The 23516-nt window shown below is 41.1% G+C and overlaps 2 protein-coding genes across 5 annotated transcripts in view; one reads left to right on the top strand and one right to left on the bottom strand.

Annotated features, from left to right (window-relative positions):
- Window positions 1-7743: 7743 nt before the first annotated feature.
- LOC117228837 (uncharacterized) overlaps window positions 7744-23516 on the bottom strand; it is a 144468-nt gene continuing 128695 nt past the window's right edge. The window contains exons 1-3 of one of the 4 annotated variants that reach the window (XM_033484847.2): window positions 23061-23212; window positions 13336-13943; window positions 7744-8226 (exon numbers count right to left, since the gene is read on the bottom strand). In XM_033484847.2, coding sequence (XP_033340738.2) covers window positions 8126-8226; window positions 13336-13828 — 594 coding nt within the window. In that variant the 5' untranslated portion in view covers window positions 13829-13943; window positions 23061-23212 and the 3' untranslated portion in view covers window positions 7744-8125. Of the gene's footprint in view, window positions 8227-13335; window positions 13944-19571; window positions 20276-20569; window positions 21249-23060; window positions 23213-23516 lie in introns of those variants that run through there. The other 3 variants (XM_033484846.2, XM_076521473.1, XM_076521478.1) reach the window with 3 other exon arrangements.
- LOC117228838 (uncharacterized) overlaps window positions 21416-23516 on the top strand; it is a 38571-nt gene continuing 36470 nt past the window's right edge. Inside the window, exon 1 of the mRNA XM_033484850.2 lies at window positions 21416-21534. The gene's annotated coding sequence lies outside the window, so the exon portion shown is untranslated. The remainder of the gene's footprint in view (window positions 21535-23516) is intronic.

The raw sequence follows: 23516 nt of genomic DNA, 5'->3' as shown, positions 1-23516 counted from the left end.
AAAAATCATTCTTTTACATCACCACAAATATTGATCGTAAAGTAATCTTCATTCTGTTCCCGGACTGAAATTAAAATTTAACGTGGAAGAGCGTAAAGAGAACGATCGGACGTCATAATGATCGCGTAATGAATCTCGTGGAAGAAATAAGTTCTAATTGGTAGAATTGACGTCTCCTCGGGGCGCGAGGTACAGTTCGGTGAGGAATTCCTTGTTTTCGACGCAAACTTGGCAGAGGGCGCGAAGTCGGAAGCGACGGTGGACGTCGGGACTAGAGAAGGGAAGACTAAACGGGCAGGAAGCAGTTCGACGAGGTCGTTTCCGGGCAAGTCTGATGCGCCTTGACTCGGATCTCAACGTTATCACGACAATTGAATGGCCCGAGTCCTCCATGCTTTCCCGCTCTTGCTGCGCGGCCACGATAAGCTTCAGAAACAGCCCTTAATGGTTTCCCTCGCGATTACCACTACCTGTACCCTCCGCTCGACCTTCCTTTCCCTTTCTGCCTCTTCTCTCCTGCTTACTTCCTTCACTATCAGGGACACAGAACAGTAAAAACATTGTTCTCAAGCTATTAACGCTAAACCCACTGTGCCGGTCCCACCGACCGAATTCACATTGTTCCTTTTTACATTGTTGAAATTATAAAGACTCGGACGTAGAAACTGTTTGAGAAAATTTGTCGATTCAAGCGTATATTTTAATACAAACCTTAGAATGTCTAAACAAATTCAGTCTCGTCAATCTTACAGGCCAATGTACAGTCGCCTTGGAAAGCACGTTAACGCCTTTTCAATCGGAATAACTTTTTTAACTCTTAGCGCTCCGAGGGCTCCGTTACGGAGACATTTATCATTTGTTCCGTAACTCCGAAGGCTCCGCTGCGGAGCCAAATGCTTTTAGCATACGTTATCGTCGGCGTTAGCAATTGTTATCTGTAGTTAAAACGTGCAAAGTCTGTACCATTTTTTGATCTTTTCTATGGTTAGCAACGTGGAGAAAAATAAATATTACGATGAGAATTGAGAGCCGAGCGATACCGAAGACGTATTTGATTTTGAAGAGTTAAAAGACATTGTGGAAGACAATGTTGGTTATGATCCTGACGCTTCGAGTAGTAATAGCGAAATTATACTACCAAAGGGACGAAGAATGAGAATTATTGAAAGTGAAAGCGAAGATTCGTTACAAGACTTGGATGAATGGCGCGATGTTACGGAAGAATTACATATTCCAGATAGAATACCTTTTAGTGTATTGTCACAGGTTGTTGGACCACAAGTTCCTACAAACATTGAACAGCCGATACAATATTTTAAATTATTTTTCACGGACGAATCGGTAAATGAAATTATAAAGGAAACCAACAATTACGCAGAAAATGTTTTAAACATGAAAGAAATATCTAGTAACTCTATTTGGCAAAGCGAATACTCTGACACTTGTCCAAGTAAACCCAGAATGCACATGGGAAATTGTTACCAAAGATATCGCACCATGGTAAATTAGAGAATTTAAAATTTATCTTTTATTTACAATAGGAAAATGTATATTTATAAAATAAATAAAATCAAATGCATTCGCAAGGACGTGTAATCTTTTCCGCTCAAAATAAAACTTCCTTTATCTCAGGCGCTCCTCTCCTCCTCTAAGGGTTAAAATTGGTTCAAAGGACTTGAATTTTTTTGAGATGTTAGACCGACTAGTTTTTTATGAAATGAGTATAGAAAAAGTTTCAGCTCTGAATTCTACATCGATTGTAACATACAACTATTGACGATAGAGAAATTATTATTTCATTTTTATGTCAAAGAAGTCAGTAACATTCATATGTAGTTCATATGCAATATATTGCGATAGAAATCCTTAGGACTAGTCTGACACGTTGTTATAATACAAAGAGATTACCATCGTGCAGAAAAATTCGATTTCGCATAAGGATCTGTAGAAAATTGTGAACCACGAAGTTCTAATCACTGAGGCTGTAGCATAGATGACAAGATAATCGGTTAAGCTCCCGCAAAAAAAAGGGAAACAGACAAAAGGAAGAAGATATGGATTGCAGGTCGGCGCGGCAGTACCATCGTGCTGCCTTTTTCCACCCCCGCGCGTTGAAGTTGCGAAGGATTTTATTGCGCCCGCTTTATATTGCCATGAATCATTGTTACAGAATCGGGGATTCATGTTTCGCTTCGAACAACTTCGCCGATAAATCACGCGAAGAACGGGATCGCTGTTTTTCGTGCCATTTCCAGGACGTATGACACTCGTTCTTTGGTTTTTTACGCGGACCGGAAGCTGGCCCGGGGAACCGGAAGAAAAAATCCAATAGCGAACCGGCCCCGGTCCGCTTTGGTCCGCTCGAAACCCGCTCGAAAACCGCTCCTGGTACGGGCCAACTCGCGTCGCCCCGGGGCTTCGCGAAACTGATATTTCGGTTGACATACTACGGGAACGCGAATCAATTTGTTCGTTACGTACTGAGAGTTAATGAAACATCAAAATCGATAGAGTATCCGTCCGCGGGCTGCGCGACCAATCCACTTCCATTGCCGTGCGACATCGTCGTAATAAAAACAGTTACCGCATGACAGACTGTAACGAGAGAAACATCCACGATCAGTGGAAAATTAACAAATCTCTGTGGAACGGGCCGTGATCGATCGATCGAGCCGTCGCGATTTTCCGAAATCTCTCGTCGAAATGGTACAAGTCGTTTCATCCGTGTACAGTAAATTCTCTCTAATCGACGCTCAGCCTCGAAACAAAAATGGATAATTCAGGAAGAGGAGATTATTCGATTATTCGAGCCTCGCGGCTCATTATTCTAGCTACCGATTGTCAACGCGACAACGAGCCGCAAGGCTGCGCTAGGTGAATTTTGTAAACGAATAAACTTTTAACAATGTTATAGTTTGCGTTGCGCATTTTGAAAAAAAAAATAACCATGCGTTGTTACAGTTAACGACACACCTCACGTACGTTGTGAAGAGAAAATTTCAATTTTTCAATCTGTGGTCATTTCAGTTTCGACAAAAATTCTGCAACGTTTTCGTAGACGTTTTAATTTCTACGATTTTCGAGGGTCTTCAATACTTACTAAATCTTGCAAATTAAGCATTGAAACGATTTTAAATTTGCCGTTGCACGATATTTGTCTTATAGATTATAGTGATTCCAACGAGGACAATTTTTCGAGGCTCGAATGATGAGAGTCTTTTCGCAGCCGCCGTATGTCGATAGAATATTTTTCGAGAGGAAAAATCGAACTCTTGAAAAAACAAATTTGAAAATCTTTTCCACCCATGTGCCCCTTCACCGAAACAAACGAATGGAATATTTTTTGGACGGCACAGCCACAAATAAAATTTGCTCAATGACCTCCGCGCTGATACGCGGACCGAATGCAGGCGAGTGAACCAATTGCAGCAGGACGATCCACAACGCAGTTGCAGCGATAATATTTTCTGTTTCAGGGGCGGGCCTGGTTCTCGTGAAACGATGAAGACTCCGGAGAGTGCTTAGCGCGAATCAACAATTTTGCAGCGCATTTGTTTAGGGGTACGCCGGCCCGCTCGTAATATCGGGCTCCGCGGCGCGGCGGACGTCAAGTAAAAGCTTGCTCCATTAATTATTTTGCCGGCTAATTTCCCCGGTGGCGCATTGCTTGGATCCTCGCCTGAGGGACAACCGGTGTTTGGTCACCGGCGTCAAGCCGACTTTATCAGAGTTAAGCACCGCGACGTATAAAACCGCTGATGGCGATTGCAGTCACGGTGTCTCTGTCTCTGTCTCTCGCTCTCTCTCGTTCTCTCTCTCGTTCTCGCTCTCCCTCTCGCGCTCTTTCTCGCTCTCTCTCGCTCTCTCTCGCTCTCTCTCTGGCTCTCGCGCTCTTTCTCGCTCTCGCTCCCTCTCTCGCTCTCCCTCTCTCTCTCGCTCTCTCTCGTTCTCTCTCGCTCTCTCTCGCTCTCTCTCTGGCTCTCGCGCTCTTTCTCGCTCTCGCTCCCTCTCTCGCTCTCTCGCTCTCCCTCTCTCTCTCGCTCTCTCTCGCTCTCTCTCGCTCTCTCTCTCTCGCTCTCTCTCTGGCTCTTGCGCTCTTTCTCGCTCTCGCTCCCTCTCTCGCTCTCTCGCTCTCCCTCTCTCTCTCGCTCTCTCTCACCCTCTCTCGCGCTCTCTCTCTCCCTCTCTCGCGCTCTCTCTCTCACTCTCGCTCTCGCTCTCCCTCTCGCTCTCACGCTCTTTCTCGCTCTCTCTCGCTCTCTCTCTTGCTCTCTCGCTCTCTCTCGCTCTCGTTCTCTCTCTCTCGCTCTCTCTCGTCAGAGTGCATCTCATTTTGTCGACGATATTTGCTTTTTTTTCTATACCCTAGGACACCTCTCCGGATATTGCGAAACTCGTTCAGAATTTCCAGCGATTAAAAACAGCCCTGAATTAAGTGTCTCGATTATAAAATCATTTCCCTGTTGTCGCGCCGTTGTATACCCGCTCGATCGTGCGCGCGTGTAATTCGAAGCGGAATACACGATTCGACTAAGTAGATTTTTGGATATGGAGGCACAAATGAATTGCACGATCCTGCGGTACGGAAAAATGTTTCAATATTTGATAAATGCGTTCCGCGAAACAGCAAAATGATCCTGCGAACGGTTTTTATTTAATTGAATCTCCTCGATACCCATCGGCCGCTGATTGGACTTTTAAAGTAGAATTACTCTGGCTGCGGTGAGGGACTAGCGCGTGTTCCTGGACTGGAACGATAGATTTTTAATCTTGAAACTGCGCGGCACCGCGGAAGCTTTTTCGGATGCTAAATTGCGAGATAAATGGCGGAGATTTAATTTGTCTGGCCAAGAGCGACTCGTTCTAACGGATCACTTGTTTTTCGCTGTGTTTCTTCTCGCCCACGGTAGTTACCATTTTATTCTCGTTACTCATCGATAGACCGCGGAATTTATGCATTCGGACCGAAAACCTTGCATTTACATTATTTCAATCGCATTAAAATGATCAAGAAAAGAAAATCGATTTCGACGGCACTTCTGTTTCGCGCGGATTCCACGCAGGGTTTAATTCTGTCGTTTCTTCGTCGAGTGCTCCCGTAACTTCACCTAAACGGATATGCGACGGTATTGACGGACTGTCGAGGCCACGAGAAAATTACAATTCCGTGTAAAAAACGACAGCAGATGTGTTATGATAAAACGTTGGACGAGCAATTAACGAGACGCGCATAGCATGGCAGTAGGTTTCCATCGAAAAGCAACCTTCGTCGCACAGGCGGATACTGACTGCCGGGCATCTGCCTGTTTACATCAGGAGCATGTGAGTCAGACTGCATCGAGTCGATTCCGCACGTAGCCGCGTATTAAATTCACTTGAATCCGTAATGAGACAATTAAACTCGCTAAACACGCATCCGGGGACTAAATAGAATCTAAAATGGAGAAAGCATTATCATTAGAAAATGTCTGGACGCCTCTATTAAACGCGTCAGCATCACTTATAAACAATAAGTGACAGATGCCACTGAGCGTAGTTACAGCGAAATGCAAACTTAAGAATTACAGTAAATTCTCCGTAATTGACGCTCAGATTGTGCACAAAAACGTGCAATTTGAGAAGAAGAGATAGTCTGAGAAAATTGATGCGCCGAAGCTGCGCCACTCTGTTTAAACAATTTTTAAATATGTTTGGATCTTTACAAATGTTATTTAAGAGAACGTTTCGTTGTATTTAGAAGAGAATAAAGAAACGTTCTACGTGAGAATTATTCCAATAACTCTTATGGTTTGAAAAATTCTCAGAAATCACTGATGGCAGAGAAAAGGAGCAATGGGTTTTATGTTGGGTAATTTAAAAAAGGGGTGATAGGCGTTTAAAAAACGAGCAATTTGAGAAGAAGAGGTAGTCTGAGAAAATTGATGCGTCGAAGCTGCTCCACTCTGTTTAAACAATTTTTAAATATGTTTGGATCTTTACAAATGTTATTTAAGAGAACGTTTCGTTGTATTTAGAAGAGAATAAAGAAACGTTCTACGTGAGAATTATTCCAATAACTCTTATGGTTTGAAAAATTCTCAGAAATCACTGATGGCAGAGAAAAGGAGCAATGGGTTTTATGTTGGGTAATTTAAAAAAGGGGTGATAGGCGTTTAAAAAACGAGCAATTTGAGAAGAAGAGATAATCTGAGAAAATTGATGCGCCGAAGCTGCTCCACTCTGTTTAAACAATTTTTAAAAATGTTTGGATCTTTACGATGTTATTAAAGAGAACGCGTTTCGTTATATATATATATATATATATATATTTAGAAGAGAATAAAGAAACGTTCTACGTGAGAATTATTCCAATAACTCTTATGGTTTGAAAAATTCTCAGAAATCACTGATGGCAGAGAAAATGAGCAATAGGTTGGGTAATTTAAAAAAGGGTGATAGCGTTTAGAAAACGATTGCGTAACGCTGGTCCCTGCCGAGGTTGGATAACCAGAGAAGTTTTTAAGTAGAATCACAGGATCTTTGAAAGCAGCCAGACCGCCGACCACGACCGAATGTCAACAGGCAAATGTTTGCACATCCAACGCAACCATCGGATCTTCCCGCGAGCGTAATATTGGATCAACAAAAATATTTAATCTTCGTATCGTCGTGTCGCGAAGGTGATTTGTCGACCGACCGTTCATTTGCGATAAAGAGACGGCACCTTCTCGGCATCCGTAGAAAATCCGGATAATCGAGGTTTCCGGCGTGCCGTGCAATGCGACGTGGAATAAACATTTATGGAGAATTCTCGCACGTTACTCATTTAATTAACCTCCCGGAACGAATGCGGCAAAAACAAGATTGCAAAGAAGTAGATAATGGAGTCAGGCAGGCGATACGGTTGTCGATACGTCAACTCGTTGACGGAACGGAAAGTAATCTTCTTCGTCTCGACGATTGACGCAATGATTAATATTGTTTTACAGTATCCAGTGTGACGAGATATTTGAGCTCGGAGTTACGGAAATACGACGCTTTTTGTCACAACAAAGAGTTCTCTTTCGATGCATATAAGATTCTGATTCATCAGTTTTCAGAATTTATCGATCTTTTTTAAACACTCGCGCACGCAGATCTGCGACAAGTGCGCAAATTATTTCAAGTCGCTTAGAAAAATGCATTATATTGTTATATTATATTGTTATTATATTGTTATTATATTGTTATTATATTGTTATTATATTGTTATATTGTTATTATATTGTTATTATATTGTTATTATATTGTTATATTGTTATTATATTGTTATTATATTATATTGTTTTAGAAATGTTGAAATTCTTTGTAATAGAAATAATATTCCATTGCATATAAACATTTCTACTGTATAAATTAAAATTTATACCAGCATTTTACAAGACAAGTAGTTGTGTGTGTGAACTTCTTAATAAAAAAACTTGATATAATCTTGACATAACCTTGATCTTTTTTAAACACTCGCATACGCAGATCTGCGACAAGTGCGCAAATTATTTCAAGGCTTTACTTAGAAAGATGCATTACATCGTTTTAGAAATGTTGAAATTCTTTGTAATAGAAATAACGTTCCGTTGCGTAAAAACATCTCTGCTGTATAAATTAAAATTTATACCAACATCTTACAAGGCAAGTAATTAAACTTCCAAGCAAACGTTCATTTAAAACGTCGAATCACTAGGATAGAAAGCGGAAGAAAAACGGTTCAAATAAAACAGGAAGAGGTCTCTTAAAATATCAGATTCTCTATTTCTTACACAGTTACAAAATACCAAATAGAAGTAAAAAATTACGCACTATACAAGTACATTAGGTTTAAGGACTAATGTCGAACCGCGAAATGGCATTCGCGCGATATGCAATGCATGGATCTCGGAGGATACATGCATGTAATATTGCACTTACGATTTACAGGACTGCAGACTCGCGAGCATTCTGTTCCGAGGCGAGACAAAAGGCGACAGCAATCGCGTTCTAATTATACTTGCAATTTGCGTTGACGCGGAGGGAATTACACCCGTGATAACGCTTACTCTAGATTCAGTCCGGATCGGGAATGGAGAAAAGCGTTCCCCGCGTCGGGAAATCGACGTATCCTCGGCATCTCCTAGCGTCTCCAGAGGCTTTTTTCCATGACGAACCTCACCAGCAACGACAGCGCCATCAGGAAGATGATGACCGCCGCGGCCACGAGTATTGCGCCGTATCCTGTTGACACAAACATTCGCATTTATACTATCTTTGCGCAACTAGAACGAATATAGTTAATTTCTCCTTAAATCGCGCTCTTTTGTCGCACAAAAAAAAAAAAAAAAAAAAAATGGACAATTTGGAAAGAGGAGATACGATTATTCGAGATAACTATACTTGACATTCGGTAACTGTAAAAACGAGCCGCGAGGCTCGAATAATCGCATCTCCTCTTCCAAAATTGCCCATTTTTTTGTGCGCAATCTGAGCGCGAATTAGGGAGAAATTACTGATTGAATAATATTGAATATAATAATAATATATTATATATATTATAATATAAATAATATATAATAATAATAATAATAATAATATATAATATAATATATAATAATATATTATATATTATAATAATATTCAATATAATATTGAATAATATTCTTATTTATAACAATATGAATAAAAATGTAGCATATAAAAAATTCAAGGTGAGTAAATTCTCGTTTAGGTGGATGCTTGCAAAAGATTTCGCGATTATCTTCATTTTTGAATAACTGCGATTAGGGATGTTTTAATCGTTGCACGGTAAATACTAAGACGATTTTTGTAGCTGTTTCTATTAAATGCTCGGTCTGTTTATATCGTTTCGAAAGTTCAGTTTAGGTCGCATAGGATAATAAAATGAATTACCTTTTATATCAGAGAAGATGTAAATAAACGTGTCGTATCGCTCGAACAGTACAGTAATGTCTCCCTAATTGACGCTCAGGTTGTCCACAAAAATGGATAATTTGGGAAGTGGAAATACGATTATTCGGGTCTTGCTCTTCGTTTTTGTAGTTACGATTTGTCAACAACTATAAAAAGGAGCTGCAAGGCTCGAATAATCGTATCTCCTCTTCCCAAATTGTCCATTTTTTGTACGCAATCTGAGCGCGAATTAGGGAGAAATTACTGATTGAATAATATTGAATATAATAATAATATATTATATATATTATAATATAAATAATATATAATAATAATAATAATAATATATAATATAATATATAATAATATATTATATATTATAATAATATTCAATATAATATTGAATAATATTCTTATTTATAACAATATGAATAAAAATGTAGCATACAAAAAATTCAAGGTGAGTAAATTCTCGTTTAGGTGGATGCTTGCAAAAGGTTTCGCGATTATCTTCATTTTTGAATAACTGCGATTAGGGATGTTTTAATCGTTGCACGGTAAATACTAAGACGATTTTTGTAGCTGTTTCTATTAAATGCTCGAAGGTCCGTTTATATCGTTTTGAAAGTTCAGTTTAGGTCGCATAGGATAATAAAATGAATTACCTTTTATATCAGAGAAGATGTAAATAAACGTGTCGTATCGCTCGAACAGTACAGTAATGTCTCCCTAATTGACGCTCAGGTTGTCCACAAAAATGGATAATTTGGGAAGTGGAAATACGATTATTCGGGTCTTGCTCTTCGTTTTTGTAGTTACGAATTGTCAACAACTATAAAAACGAGCTGCAAGGCTCGAATAATCGTATCTCCTATTCCCAAATTGTCCATTTCTGCGTGCACTCTGAGCGCGAATTAGGGAGACATTACTGTAACTGAAGTTTCTAAAAGATTAGCTCGTTTCTACAAATAGAATAATTGCACCGTTCGAGTTTTGCTATGTACGGGACGTACGATTCTATCAGGCGAACGATATTTCATCGAACAAAGTTAACGGACGCCAACGAGCTAAAGCAACCATCGTAACATCGGCGATTCCAGCAGCGTGTGTGCACGTAAAAAGAAGAAAAAAAGAAAAGCGATTTCGCTCAGTGATATTTTTAGCGAAGTCTGCAGCAGTGTGCTTTTCGTTCGTAAACGAAATAAAATGGTATTTAAACCGGAGCAGCAAGAGCTTTTTTAATTTCGAATCGTTCGCAACGGAAGAAATAACGTTTGTTCGCAGCGTACGTTTATGTAACGAATTTAATTTCACATATTGAAACGAGAAGATAATGGTCGCGCATGGAAAAAGCGAGTTTCTGAAGAAAAAGAAGGCAGAGAAAGCACAAAGCGGAGCCGAGGCGCGTTCAGCCCGGTGTTATATTCGCTGATTACACTGAAACATTTATTGTAATGAATTTTCAGCGCGTCGAATTACGGGCTCTGTGAAAACTGAGCGTTAAAGATCTCGTTACCGCGCCGGCTGCAAAACGCCGCGCCGGGAAATTTTATAAAACGCGCCACTCGTCGGCGTGCTCGCCAATTTTCCATGCACTTTACGTGCGAATCGACGCGGCCTCGCGTTCCGACACCGCGAAATCGTTCCAAGAACGAAACCCTGGACGGGAAACCACCGATTCCATGCCACGCAAGCGAGATGAAGCAGTTTCGATGCGACCAGACACTGTACTTTTTGTCGTGATTAAGAATAAGTACATTTCAGCCGGAGCTTTATGCATTATTTTTAGTTTAATCGCATCGTTGCGTCGACATTGATTTCGTTCGCGCGGTAAATGCGGTTTTAGTGATCCACGAGTAAAACGATGAGCAGGGTGCGCGAATAATTTTGTTTCAGGAATTGCTTTATAATCCGTCCGGGAAAATTCGAATTTAGAGGAAACAATTTGGATGCGTTACTCGTGTACTTTTTTTCTCATGGAAAGGTGGCTCTTTTTATTTTAAGAAACGTTGTTTAAATAACATGTTCACTTGTTTTATTCGATCGTGATTTAAACCACTAAGAAGCACACTTGTCAGTCAAGTCGTAAATCGAATTTGTTTACCTCGGCGTGAGGATGTTCCAATCTTCAAATCCACAGTAGCTTGAATTATGGAAAAACCTTTCCAACCCGCTTACAATAATGTTAGAGCATAAGAATATAGAAAGCCGTATTTCATTTAACAAAAATATGTATTTTTCAATCAATCAATATGTGTCTTTCCTTCGTTGAAAGAGAAACAAATATAATAACTAACAAAAAGCAAATAGTTTAAAGTAATTCAACAGGGAATTGGTTAATACTGCAAACACGTTAGAAATTGCGAAATTGTCGAGATGAAGACCAACTACACTTTCTCGCACTATACTCACAGTGCAAAAAAGTTTCCAAGAAAAATACCGCTTGAAGAGGTGACAGTAGAAGCTCTAACTTTGAAATAAGCGAAGTTTCATTGGCGGTTGATTTTTTTTTCGTAGCGTTGCAACAGTTTAAACGGTTAGTTATCGTCGGTCAAGAAAATGTAGAATTTTGAAGAAAAAGCCAACTACGCTTTCCTATTTAATTTTTAATACAAACTGACCCTCCAGCAAAAAAAATAACTGACAGGAGTAAAAATAGAAGGTTCAACCATTCAAATAGCCGCGTTGCATTGTCGACCGACTTTTTTTTCACAGAGTTACGATAGGTTGAACATTTAGTGATCCTTTACTTTTGATCAACAATGTAGAAACAATACATTGTTTCCACTTCTCGGCTACTTCAACTCGGATGATCAAAAGTAAAGCATCACTAAATGGTTTCACCCTTTGTAACTGTGTAAAAAATATGTATACTACTGTATACATAGGTACATTTTAAACCACAAACCTTGTTTTCTCTTTGCCAAACTGCTCTCCTCTTGCAGAGATTTTTTCGCTAAAAATCAAACAAGAAAGAGTAGGCGGGGGGGGGGGGTCCTTAAATATTCCACACATCTAATTAAAGAATCACCAAATGTACAACCTAGTGCACCTATGTAAAAATGCATCAAGTCTCATCTGAATTAAATGGCGACGGTTCTAATTTCACTTTTCCAAATTGATTTTTAGCTAAATTGTTCTCGCACTGAAAGATGGACTGTGCAGTAAAACTCAGGGATGACCAAAGCATTGACTATTCCTAGTCGTCCATCTGGCTGATATTAACTATGTTTATTTTCAATTTAAACTTATTTTTGGCTTTAAATTATTACTTTTCTTATGATCACTTAACATATGCGATGTTGGTAGATCGCGCCTGAAATTAGTAATTAAGTTCGTAGTGTTTAAAAGTTTGGCCATCCCTGCTGTTTACGCACATCCATCCACCATAAATATTAATTTGATACTACATTTTGGAATTGCGTGTTGAAATTCGCAGAGTGAATTCTAAATATTATTATTAGTAAACCGAGAATTTTATGATAAAAGTGCATAGACGAAATTTCAAACTGTAAAGACGTTAGAAGAATTTCAATATTTATTTATTTATTTATTTGTTATTATATGCACAGGCTGTATAATATATTAGGAATATCAAAGGAACACATAGACTATAGTTTGTCCATCCTTGGTATATTCCACGTATTATACACGGTGTCCCAAAAATGTCTAGCAATCCGGAAATGGCGGGTTCCTCAGATCATTTGAAGCAGCTTCTTTCTTTACACAAATTTTCTCCGAGGCACCGTTAACGAGTTATTAACGAAAAACAATGACCAATGAGAGGCGAACTCAGCTGGCGCGAGGCGGCCGAGCCAACGGCGCCAGAGGTCGAGGCGGCCGAGTCAACGGCGCCAGCGGTCGAGGCGGTCGAATCCCAGCTCAGCTGGCGCGAGGCGACCGAGCCAATGAGCGGAACTGGGCTTCGTGCGCTGGTTGGCCGGGCCGCCTCGCGTCAGCCGTACTCGTTCACGTTTTTTTGTCACTGTTTTTCGTTAATAACTCGTTAACGGTGCCTCGGAGAAAATTTTTGTAAAGGAAAAAGTTGCTTCAAATGACCCGAGGAATCCGCCACTTTCGGATTGCGAGACATTTTTGGGACACCCTGTATAAAGAATGATATATAAATGTTCAACCGATCGTAACTTTGTAACCAAAAATAATAGAACAAATAGCTCATTTTAAAGGGTACAGCTTCTATTTTCGCCTTGCTAGATAGCTTTTCACCGCGAGCTTGACAAACTGGATTAAAAGAGGCCCGAAGAAACCATTAGCAAAAACAACAAGTCCTGTCATCTTTTCTCTCTCAATCAGGAAATAAAACTGCGCTAATAGCGACCGGAACGGCCAATGTGTCGCGGCAGTCGAGAAACCGACTCATCGGAAGGTCGTCAACAGCTCTGGGGGGCTTGAATAAGTAAACCGCTCGGTACTTACTGCGCGTCCTTCCGTGGCCGCCCTTGCTCACGGAGATGTTATCCGAGAACGGCAGGCCTCTGTGCCCGAACAGAGATCTGTGAGAGCCGAACTTGAACAGCTGGCAGGGCATTAAAGGCACGGAGATTGACGCCTGCTGACCGTCCGTCCCCTCGGGACGCAACGCCGAGCCCGGCGTCGTCGTCGGTGCCGGCGTCGGCGTCGGCATCGGCGTCGGCGTCGGGGCCAACGGCTGGAACGACGCCAACGGCGCGTTCGCTCTGCAGGGCGTCGTGCCGCAGAACGAATACGGAATCCCGGAAAAGACGAACGGCCAGCCGACGTGATTCGGAGGTGCGATCGCGGTGTAAGGCGGCGGATCGTCGTCGTTTCCTTCAGCGTCCTCTACCACGATCGACGGAACAGCCAATCCCGCTGCCGGATCCCTGGAAGGCGCGCCAGGGTCCGGAGATCCTGGTGGATCCTCGCTTAACAGCCTCGACGTCGGCAACATTGTTCCTCGATCGTTCTCTGGCGGTGCAGGTTGAAATCAAGAGCCGCGGCGTATTTGGGCGATCATACTTCCGGGATTGTTCGTCCAGGATTCTCCTGACGAGATCCTGTGACACCTGCAATCATATTATTAATTATATAAAGATCAGGGTAAGTCCAGTTCGTTGTAAATAGCACTAATTAACCGGTTAGCTGTGACACTGCTCACGACGAGTATACTCATCAAACACAGAGTAAGTGTCGCTGTTAAAATATTGGATCAAAAAGACGGTTTTATTTGATAAAATTAACAATTTTATTACCGATGTTTACTTATTCACTTAACATTAACATATACTAAAATATACGTAATATACGAAAAACGCCGGGAAAATCGAATACTTATAAAAGATAAAAATTACGATACATAACGGCACTTTGCACTATCGTGCAGTATCGTGAATTGTTCATATAATTATTCATATTTTTTATTTGTTTGTTTTATTCTGGCCTGGCCTCAAAATATTCTAAACATCTTGACATTTCAGAATGTTTTTGTTTTTACTAAAATTACAATTTAAATAGCCAATGGTCACTACTTTTTACGCACGAGTATACTCGTCATGACGCAAAATACTGGCACTTCTGCATGACGAGTATACTCGTCCGACACGCGGCTAACTGGTTAACACGTTGAGGGCGGCGTCAGTCCTCTGGGGCTGACAGTGAACTTTCCGTTTGGGCGCTGTCAGTCTACTTTTTTTGGGGCGGCGTCAATTCCCAGGGACTGACAACGAACCTATCCTTTGGACGGCATTGGCGTATGGGAGGTTATTTATGAGGAGATTAAAAAATAATGCCGGCCTGTCGTCCCAACGGAAAACCCAACAAAATCGGCTTAATGTGTTGTAATAAATTACATTAATAATGTAATGTAAAATCGCTCTCTCAAAGTGTTAAACGTATTAAACACTTAGCCTCTCAACGCTCATGCTCGTGTATGTCACACACTAAACTAATAAAGAACAGTTTTAAATCGTAGAAGACTTTATTAAATACGAAACTGTGACTCATTCTTCTTTCTGTCAAGTAAGAAAATCTAAAAAATGAATTTACTGTTCTGGAATAACACATATATTATACATGAAAATATTTGAGCTTTAAAAAGATTAAACGATTAAGTTAGTAGTTAACGTATATTTAGTAGATACTTTATAACAGTAGCGCTATTGTTTAGTATATTTACGTTGTCATAAAATGTCGCAAACAGTCAACGAGAATGAATGATTTAAAAAATCTGCGCGATAGTCAACAAACTTCATACATTCGTCGAAAAATGAATGCATAAATAATAAATCGTAAAAACCCAACCACATAATTGTACCGTTTAATAAAACATGCATTTTTTAAGCCCAAACGCATTATCATTTATCGTTGGCTATTTCCAATCTGTATTTTGCATAAGCATTCGTTGTCTACCAACCGCAGCCTAAACAAGATTTCTATTTTACGATCATCTTCCACGGTCCACTAACAACAGAATCGCGCGTCCGTTTCCGCAAATGAGCACCGAGAAATCTACTATGTTTGCAGAAGCATCAACAACAACGAAAATTCAATAACAAGCGGAAGAGACGCTTCAGCGTTCTAGGAATGAACGCGCACTGTCAATAAAGCAATGCCAATACATCTCCGGCTTGCGTAAGATGAAAAATCGAAGTTAAACATTACATCACGGTCGACGCAGGAATAAGTGGCATTGACAGTCGCGGTGACGTTATCCTTTTTCCTGACGAGACATGGTCACGCGTTTGATATTTGACACTGCGAAAGCGGTCCGACCTCGAGTTCTATCCGGTGCATATTATTGGTCATTAGAGGTCTAAGACCGGCCTTTTATGTCAATCATCGATCAAAGTGTCTAACACTGAAGTCAACAGATAGAACAACGATCAAGGCTGTTTCATTCGATCGAAACAATGTTCAAGGCTTGGGAATCATTTCGGATCCACGAAATTTAATCGAACAAAATTGAACCCGAAAACAGAATAACCGGAAATTAAATCTTTTCCTCAGAGATTCTGACTTCTGAAAATGTTTAAAAATGTAAATTAAGTTCGTCGTTACAATAAAGAAAAAGAGCACAAATTTGTCTGTTAAATAATACGTTAAAAATATTTTTTTTCGGACAAAACGAAAGAAATGAGAATTGCAAATTGTTGCAGCATGTTAAAGTTTAGATTAAAAATGAATGGCATTTTTATCACGTCTATATTGAAGCGCGATTCAAAATTTTGGATGCCATCGTTCCACTAAAATTCCAGACAAAAATCGCTCGAATGCGCGATTTTCGGCCAGGTTCGCGCCGCGACTGGCGGTTCAGTTTTTTCGCCGAGTCTCGAGGAGAACAAAGGAGCGGGACCGATGACAGTTTACAGTCCGCCGAGAGAAAAGAGAAGAAAAACCGCGAGGTATTTTCAACCGGGCGGCGACGACGTCAGACAGTCCGGCTCGAACAAAGAAAGATTCTCGGCGCAGCTGGAATTTCGCGGACGTTGCCATTTTGGTAAGTCGCCGAGATCGGGGAACGCATAACAACAAGGCCGCCGGCGTGGCGCGCGGCGGTTCTCGGTTTGCGATTCGAGCCGTCGCGCAACTATAACGCATCGTTGCACTTATAATGACAGTCGATCGTTTCTTTAATTGTGCCGTATTTGCAAGTGAAATCGGCGCGGGATCGAGAACGATACCGATTGGGTCTCGACGTTGTTTCGATCAGGCCGCGATTCGAACGATCTCGTTAGGTTTGTTGGAGGTTGTTTGCCATAACAAACATGCCGAGATTTTTTGCCTTTTGAATCAGTTTATTTCCCGCTCGAGTAATTGCTCGAAACAGAATCGAGATGCTGAATGATTCGCGGAAATATCGCTCCTATTTGATTAAGTACGACGGGAACGATACAATTCCTGGATCGTTAACACTCGACTAATGGAACGGGCAGAATAAAATATTAAATATCACTGACGCGCGCACGAAAAGAGAAGGTAAAAGGTGCCGTCGTAAAAATGTACTTTTAATAAATTTGCAAGCGAACGTGCTTTTAATAGCAAACGACGAATGTTTAATAAATGAACTTCGGCTTTAATTATAGCTTGAATTACAGCGCGGACAGGAAGAAATTCATAATGCATTGACGGCGATTCGGGTCGAAGCGACACGTTCCGCGATGACGTAGGCAAAACACAGATCAAACATCGATTCTGCGAACGTCGAGATCGTGTCTGACTCACCAACGAAACGGTTCACGGTCGCTGGAAGACAGGTGAGTCCCGAGGTAAAACGAGACGTGTGTTTCGTAGCTAGAGCTAAGTCGGGAGATTTCATCTTTCTCTCATCGGGCTTATGTAATCGATCTATGGCACGATGCTACAATGTCAAGGCCACGTGTATCCGAAAGCAGACGACGATCACACGGTGGGCCGAAGGCAGTCGCTTTCATCTCCGAAGGACGAGCCATTCTTTCGACGTACGCCCGTTTCCCGTTGACCCGGCGGCGGTCGGAAACCGCTCGTAAAATATGAAAAAAGAAAAGGAAAGAAACGGTCGGTGACGTGCATGATTTTAAATTGAAATGTAACGACCGTGGTGATCATTCTCTTGCTCAATCGGCGCCGGGATCAAACGACTCTTTTTTTTTGCCGAACGCGCGAACGTCCGCGTTTTCCATCGGAAATGTAAGTGCAGGGAACGCACCCGCGCGAGTAATTAGTCGAACGAGCTTGAATATTCGATAGCTGGAATATTGCGCGGAAAAAGTGAAGCCATTTTGCACGGCGAAAATGGAAAAATGTTGTAACGTGACGCTGAAATGATTGCGATGCGCCGGGAATACTATATTCATTTTTATCTAAATGACGCTTGTTCGTATCGCTCTGATTGTTCTTTTGATACGTTCCCTAATTCGTCGTTTGGTTCTTCGATCGATGAGCAACTGTTATTATCAGCATTTTATTTGTCAAGTTTGCGATGTCGATGATAGAAATTATCGATTGTTTCAAGAAAGAAATATTTTTTAAATTAGTAATCAATGAGAGACGATCACGAATAAGTAAAGCGAAGCGAATTTTTCATACATTTCCGACGCAGTAGTCGCACTAAATTAATTTAACGTGATTTTCCTACAATCTCGCATAATTTAAGACGGCAATGTAGCAGCAATTCAGACATCCGTACGCAAATGCAAGAATTATTGCAATGATTCACCGTTGACTAACGATCGCTCAATTATTTTCATTAAAAGCCTGCAATAAAAATTCTCGGCAAGCAGATCGCAAACAGCATTCATCGATATCAAGGATTTAACTCCTTAACTTGTACGCTCGAGTTCATTCGAGCGCGCTAAACAGGCCAAACTGTGCACACTCGAGACAATTCGAGCGGCGTTGTATTTTACGCTGCTATAATTTTTCACACTCGAATATAATCGAGAATTGAAAATAACAATGTGAAAGCGAAGAAGAAAAATCGTTTTATTGATATTTATCATTTACATGGGATTGTAAGCTATAACACTTATTTATTCAAGAATAAAATATAGCCTTTTTCCATGGAACAAAAGCGCAGTATATCAAAATTCTCCACCAAAAGAAAAGTTAAATCAGGGCCGGTGACAAATGGAAACCTTTGAAGATGTGGATTTGGTTGGATATTGTTTATCTACTTTTACCGATAAAAATATGTTTTTTCCGAAATAGCAATTCGAAAAGAAAGATAAAAAAGTCGATGTTCGTGTAACATTGCAATATTCTGCTCTTTTCTGCAATGTGGATCAAAATCCAAAATTAAAACAAAAATTTTGATTATTTTTGTATTCTTTTAATTTCTTTTGCCAAGACAATGTTCTAAATTGTGCTTTTTAAATTTAAAGAATTGATTTTTTGGGCCGGTTTTTTAAAAAAAAACTGTGAGTTAAGGGGTTAAGAGTTCCTAGAGGACGATTGAAATTTTGGGGCAGGAACGACGCGCACGACGCGACGACGCACGGGCTGCCAAGAACGATTAATCGGGGCAGCGATGTATTTAACGGGGCGTTGTATGTGTGTCGAAGAGTATCCGGTAGGCGGATGTAGAAAATAGTGTCCGCTAAGCATTTAGTCGAGCGTTTAAAGCAAGTGAAACGCATTATCGTGTCAGACTTTTCATTTCGGTCACGTCCGATGCGTGCTGCCATTGTGGATTTCAACGCGTTCGCTGCCCCACCACGTCAATTGGTCAATAGTCGCCGGTGTGACAGCAGTATCAGATTCCAAGCGAAAGAATTTCTCCGTCAATTACGAAAGTAGCGTTCGACCGGCGTTCCACACGAAAACGCGCCGTCCAAAATTAACCTGATCCGCGTGTGCTACCGATCCGGCCGCTCAAGAATCTTTCGCGTAACAGCAAATTATGCAAGATCTGCCAGGAAACAGAACGACCGGTCCACGTGCAGACATCCATTAATATTCGATTATTCTTTAATACAATTTAATTTATTCAAGAATTAATTTCCTAGATGACGTTTAATAGAAATCTGCTACAGCCGAAGTCTTTCGTGTTAATAAGTTTTTATCTGAATCTGTATTAAAAATATAATATATTATATAATATAATTTACGTTTCGCAGACTTTTTTCGAGATGTTTATATTTGGAAGATTTTATCGAAATCGTTTGATGAGAAAATGAATGGCGAGCGTCGATACGTAGAATAATTTCTAAATCACTTACAATTGTAGATCGTATTTTGTAGATCGTCCTGAATCATTTACAGCTCGTAAGAACGTCAACCGATTTCGATGGTATACAATAGATATAAATTGAAAAATGGTATTTTTTCAAATGTTCGATACAAGCACAGGCGAACAAGCATTCGCGCTTTTCCGATATCGACCGAGTAGAATTATAGTCTTTGGTCCAATTTAAAAACAGAAAAAGCTGTTGTGTTTTAATGGGCGTGCGAATATTAATGGGAGTCGCTGTAGAGAAAACGTAACAAGCTCTCTCGTTCGAAGAGACTAACGCGTAAAAAAATGTTTGTCGATAGTGCTCGGTCGTCCATGAGAAATTAACGAAAAACAAAACAAAAAACAGTACGCGATTCAAATCATCGTGTCACGCGCCCCAGATCCTTTACTCCGATATTCGAATGAAATTGCATGTAAAAAGTTATAATTAGGCAGTGGATTTCACGAATTTCACAGAGCCGGACGGAGCATGAAATATACGATTTCACTGGCGGATTAAATTGTTCTCGTATCGATATCACGGTAATAAAGTTTATTAACAAGAGAAACAGTATTCCATTCCAATTTTTGCGAACGGTATTAAATTGCTAAATTCGAAGCATTCAGCACCGTTCAGAGATAGTACAGACGACCGAGACCCGATTGTTCTAAAAGCAACGTCGTTTGATCGCGAACGAAATGTACAATGTCGCGTAATAAAGGGAAGCCGGAACATTGAAAATTCCTCAAAGACGATACGATGTTCTCATATCGGAACAATTGCAAAATCAAACGGTACCACAAGAACTCGTGATCGCATAAAAACGCGCGGAGCAATTGCAAAAAGGTTGTTCCAGATCGCGGAACGAAGTCAAAGTACAGCTTCTCGGTCGCGAAGACACGAAGTTCTCGAAAACAAACACAAAAAGCTCGAGGCAAAAACTTCAGCAAGTAATTCTGAACGTCGGAAGCCGACAACAAGTAGCCAGAAACAATGCACACCTCGTCGATCACCAGGCCACTGCGAACTGTCCGAAGCCGATACAAAGACCCCTCCGCTCTCGACGCCTCGCAGAAAGCAAATTACACTTCCACAGAAACCGTCATAAAACCATAAAGACTCGCGCGGTACCATAAAACCACAAATATCTAGCTCTCGTAAAATCACAGGTCAGCGGTTCTCAGCCGGTCGCTCGCTCGGCGGACCACCAGCGGCCCAAAATCTTCACGGGATTCACTGGACACAGGAGTCCCGAACGACGAAGGCGGTTTCGTCGGTGTTCACTTTCACCGGAGCTGTTCTATCCACGTTCTGGATGTCCACGCACAAGAGGTACAAGACGCGCGAGAGACGCGAGAAACGAACCGTTCGCTGGGTGCGAGTCAGAGCCAGTGAACAGGTAGTTCCCGTAACGGGCGCATTTCGCAACCGGCGACCGGTAACAGGTTGCGAGGATCGTGCGTTCTCGGCAAAGAGGTTCTCGAGCGAGTTCCCCGGCGACGTTGCTCTCTTAATCACGAACCGGTGACTACCAGCGAGCCGGAGGAGACCGGTGCGAGCACCTTTCCCGGCGTCCCACGCATTTCTCGATGCGGGGCAGGCGACCAACGCAATCGAGAAGCCGATATAGTATAATCCAAGCTATGCTCGTGACCCGACCGCTGGCAAGACGGCTGACGGCGCGACGTCGCGTGGAAACGACAGCGAGACGAGAGAATCGGTCCTGAAGACGGTCGCGACGCGGCGTTGACAGTGCGTTTGATCGGAGCGAGCCAATGATCGAGCGCTACCAGCCTCGACCAATCGGTCGTCGCACGCCACCACCGATCCCACGAGAATGTCGAGGACATCGGGGACCAAGGTCGCTGGCACATTGCCTCCTGCAGACGTCCTGAACACCTGGACAACGCCTAGCTTTTACTGGACTCTTTTCCGCTGTGGACCGGTTTCATTCTACGACGTTTGGGTTCGTAGGGCGTGACTCTCTCTTCGCGTTCTTTTTCTGGGAAGCCGGGTTAACCGAGATGGACTCTCCGTCCGTTTCCTTTTTACTGGAATTAAGGTTCGGCCCGACGTTGCGGAGTTTGATTTCGTTTAATTTGTTGATTTAGCGACTTCTTTTCGGCTGGTCCCCGCGACTCTTTGATCTTGTGCAACAGGATTCGGACCGAGGTTGCCGTCTTTCGATGGCCGATCATGTAACCAGTCGAATGTTGAAGAGTTTTTGTCGGCTTTCATTTGATGCCGCGCCGACTTCTTTAACCCGAGAAAGATAACCTACGTCGCAGAGGCGCCTGCGAAGACTGTTGATTTTTGTTAATTTTTCATAGAGGTCTAGTGATTTAAGTTTAAAATTACTTAAAATATAAAAAAATATAATATAAATGCATTTTATTTTTACAATAATGCCAAACCTTTAAAATGACTAGATTAACTTAAATAAATATCCATTGTTAGTATAAAATTGACGCCTTAGAAAAGCATGCGCCTCTGAAGCGTATGGTTATCTTTTACGTACGTTGTCATATGGTTATCTTTCTAGGGTTAATGCTGCACCTTGTGGCCGAGATGATTTCATTGAATTAAACTTCTTGCGTTTTTATCTTATTTTGTACGACCCTGTATTGCCGTCTGACGACCTAATGAAGAGAACGTAAGGGAACGATAGTGGAGAATTATTTGTATTTCTTCAAACTGTGTTGAACATGAGCAAATTTTTAGACCATGATTTCTTATAGTCAGAGATTTAGATCGTCGATTGAGAATTTTCGGGTCGAGTTTTAGATCAAAAGAAGGTAGTTCTTCGATGTTGTTAGTGCAATGAATCCAGCTAAATCCATCGGTTTTAATTAACCTGCAGGAATATCCTTGATCGCGCAGAACCTGTGCACCTAGCATAATTAAATTATCGATTATATAGCGATTATATATCGATTAGATATGCACACGTCTGATCCATGTGATCGTTTCGTTCACTTAATAGATATTTTTCTTTGGAGACTAATAATACACGCGATAAATAACACGCTTTTATTAACCATAAATCTTTCTATTGGCGCGATACACACTTTATACAGTTTTCCAGCTAATCGCAATTTAATAAGACTTCGATATAAGGTGATAATGTAAAAATAACACAGCCAAGTGCAATCGCTTACTATAAAATTGTAAACATGACAGTGTGCAACGTACTAATTATAGCGATAGCGAACCGCGTCGCATGATCTATAATCAAGAATTTTGTAAGATCCTGGAGCTAACCAGACTACTTAATCTTTCATCGCGATATTAAGTATGTTTGCTATAATTCTGTACAATAACTGACGATTGTAACTAAACCGCCGTTCATTGCAATCAATATGTATCAATATTCAATAAAGTTTTCGTCACGAGCATTAAAAATATAGCTTTGTCAGCAAAAATCAGTTGCCACGCCATTTCATTTTATCAGCAACGGGAGACTTCAATTTATTTAGCTGAAATTATGCTTACCGTCTTCGCGCATTGCTCACGTTTCAAATATTTCTCCGCTGAAGATTATCAACATGCACACTCTGATTCGTTTTGCTGGTGCTGCAGTCGACAAGTCGGCGAATCGATTGTTTAATTGTGTCAGCACGATTGACCACATCGCGTTCGATTCTGCAGTGACACCGAATTTAATTATCGGTCACGGAGAAACAATTCGAAGAAATCGCTTAACAAACATACGGACAGGCTCGGTTGTTTTCGAAAACTTGAAAATCCTTCGCCGCGTTCACAAATATCGTCGCGCATAGTTTTATTTACAGTGAGATACTGACACGAAACGAACCGAGGAGATGTCGAGAAAATAATTCACGGAATACTGCTGCCTCGGAAAAACGATGTAAGATCACAGTAACATAGATAACTTATCTGCAATGTTTACAGGATGTTGTATAAAAATGTTGCGCAGACTAAACTAAG

Source organism: Megalopta genalis, chromosome 1 (genome assembly GCF_051020955.1).
Source record: "Megalopta genalis isolate 19385.01 chromosome 1, iyMegGena1_principal, whole genome shotgun sequence".
NCBI lineage: Eukaryota > Metazoa > Arthropoda > Insecta > Hymenoptera > Halictidae > Megalopta > Megalopta genalis.
The sequence above is the reverse complement of the archived record's forward strand: the minus strand, read 5'-3'. Positions and strand labels throughout refer to the sequence as shown.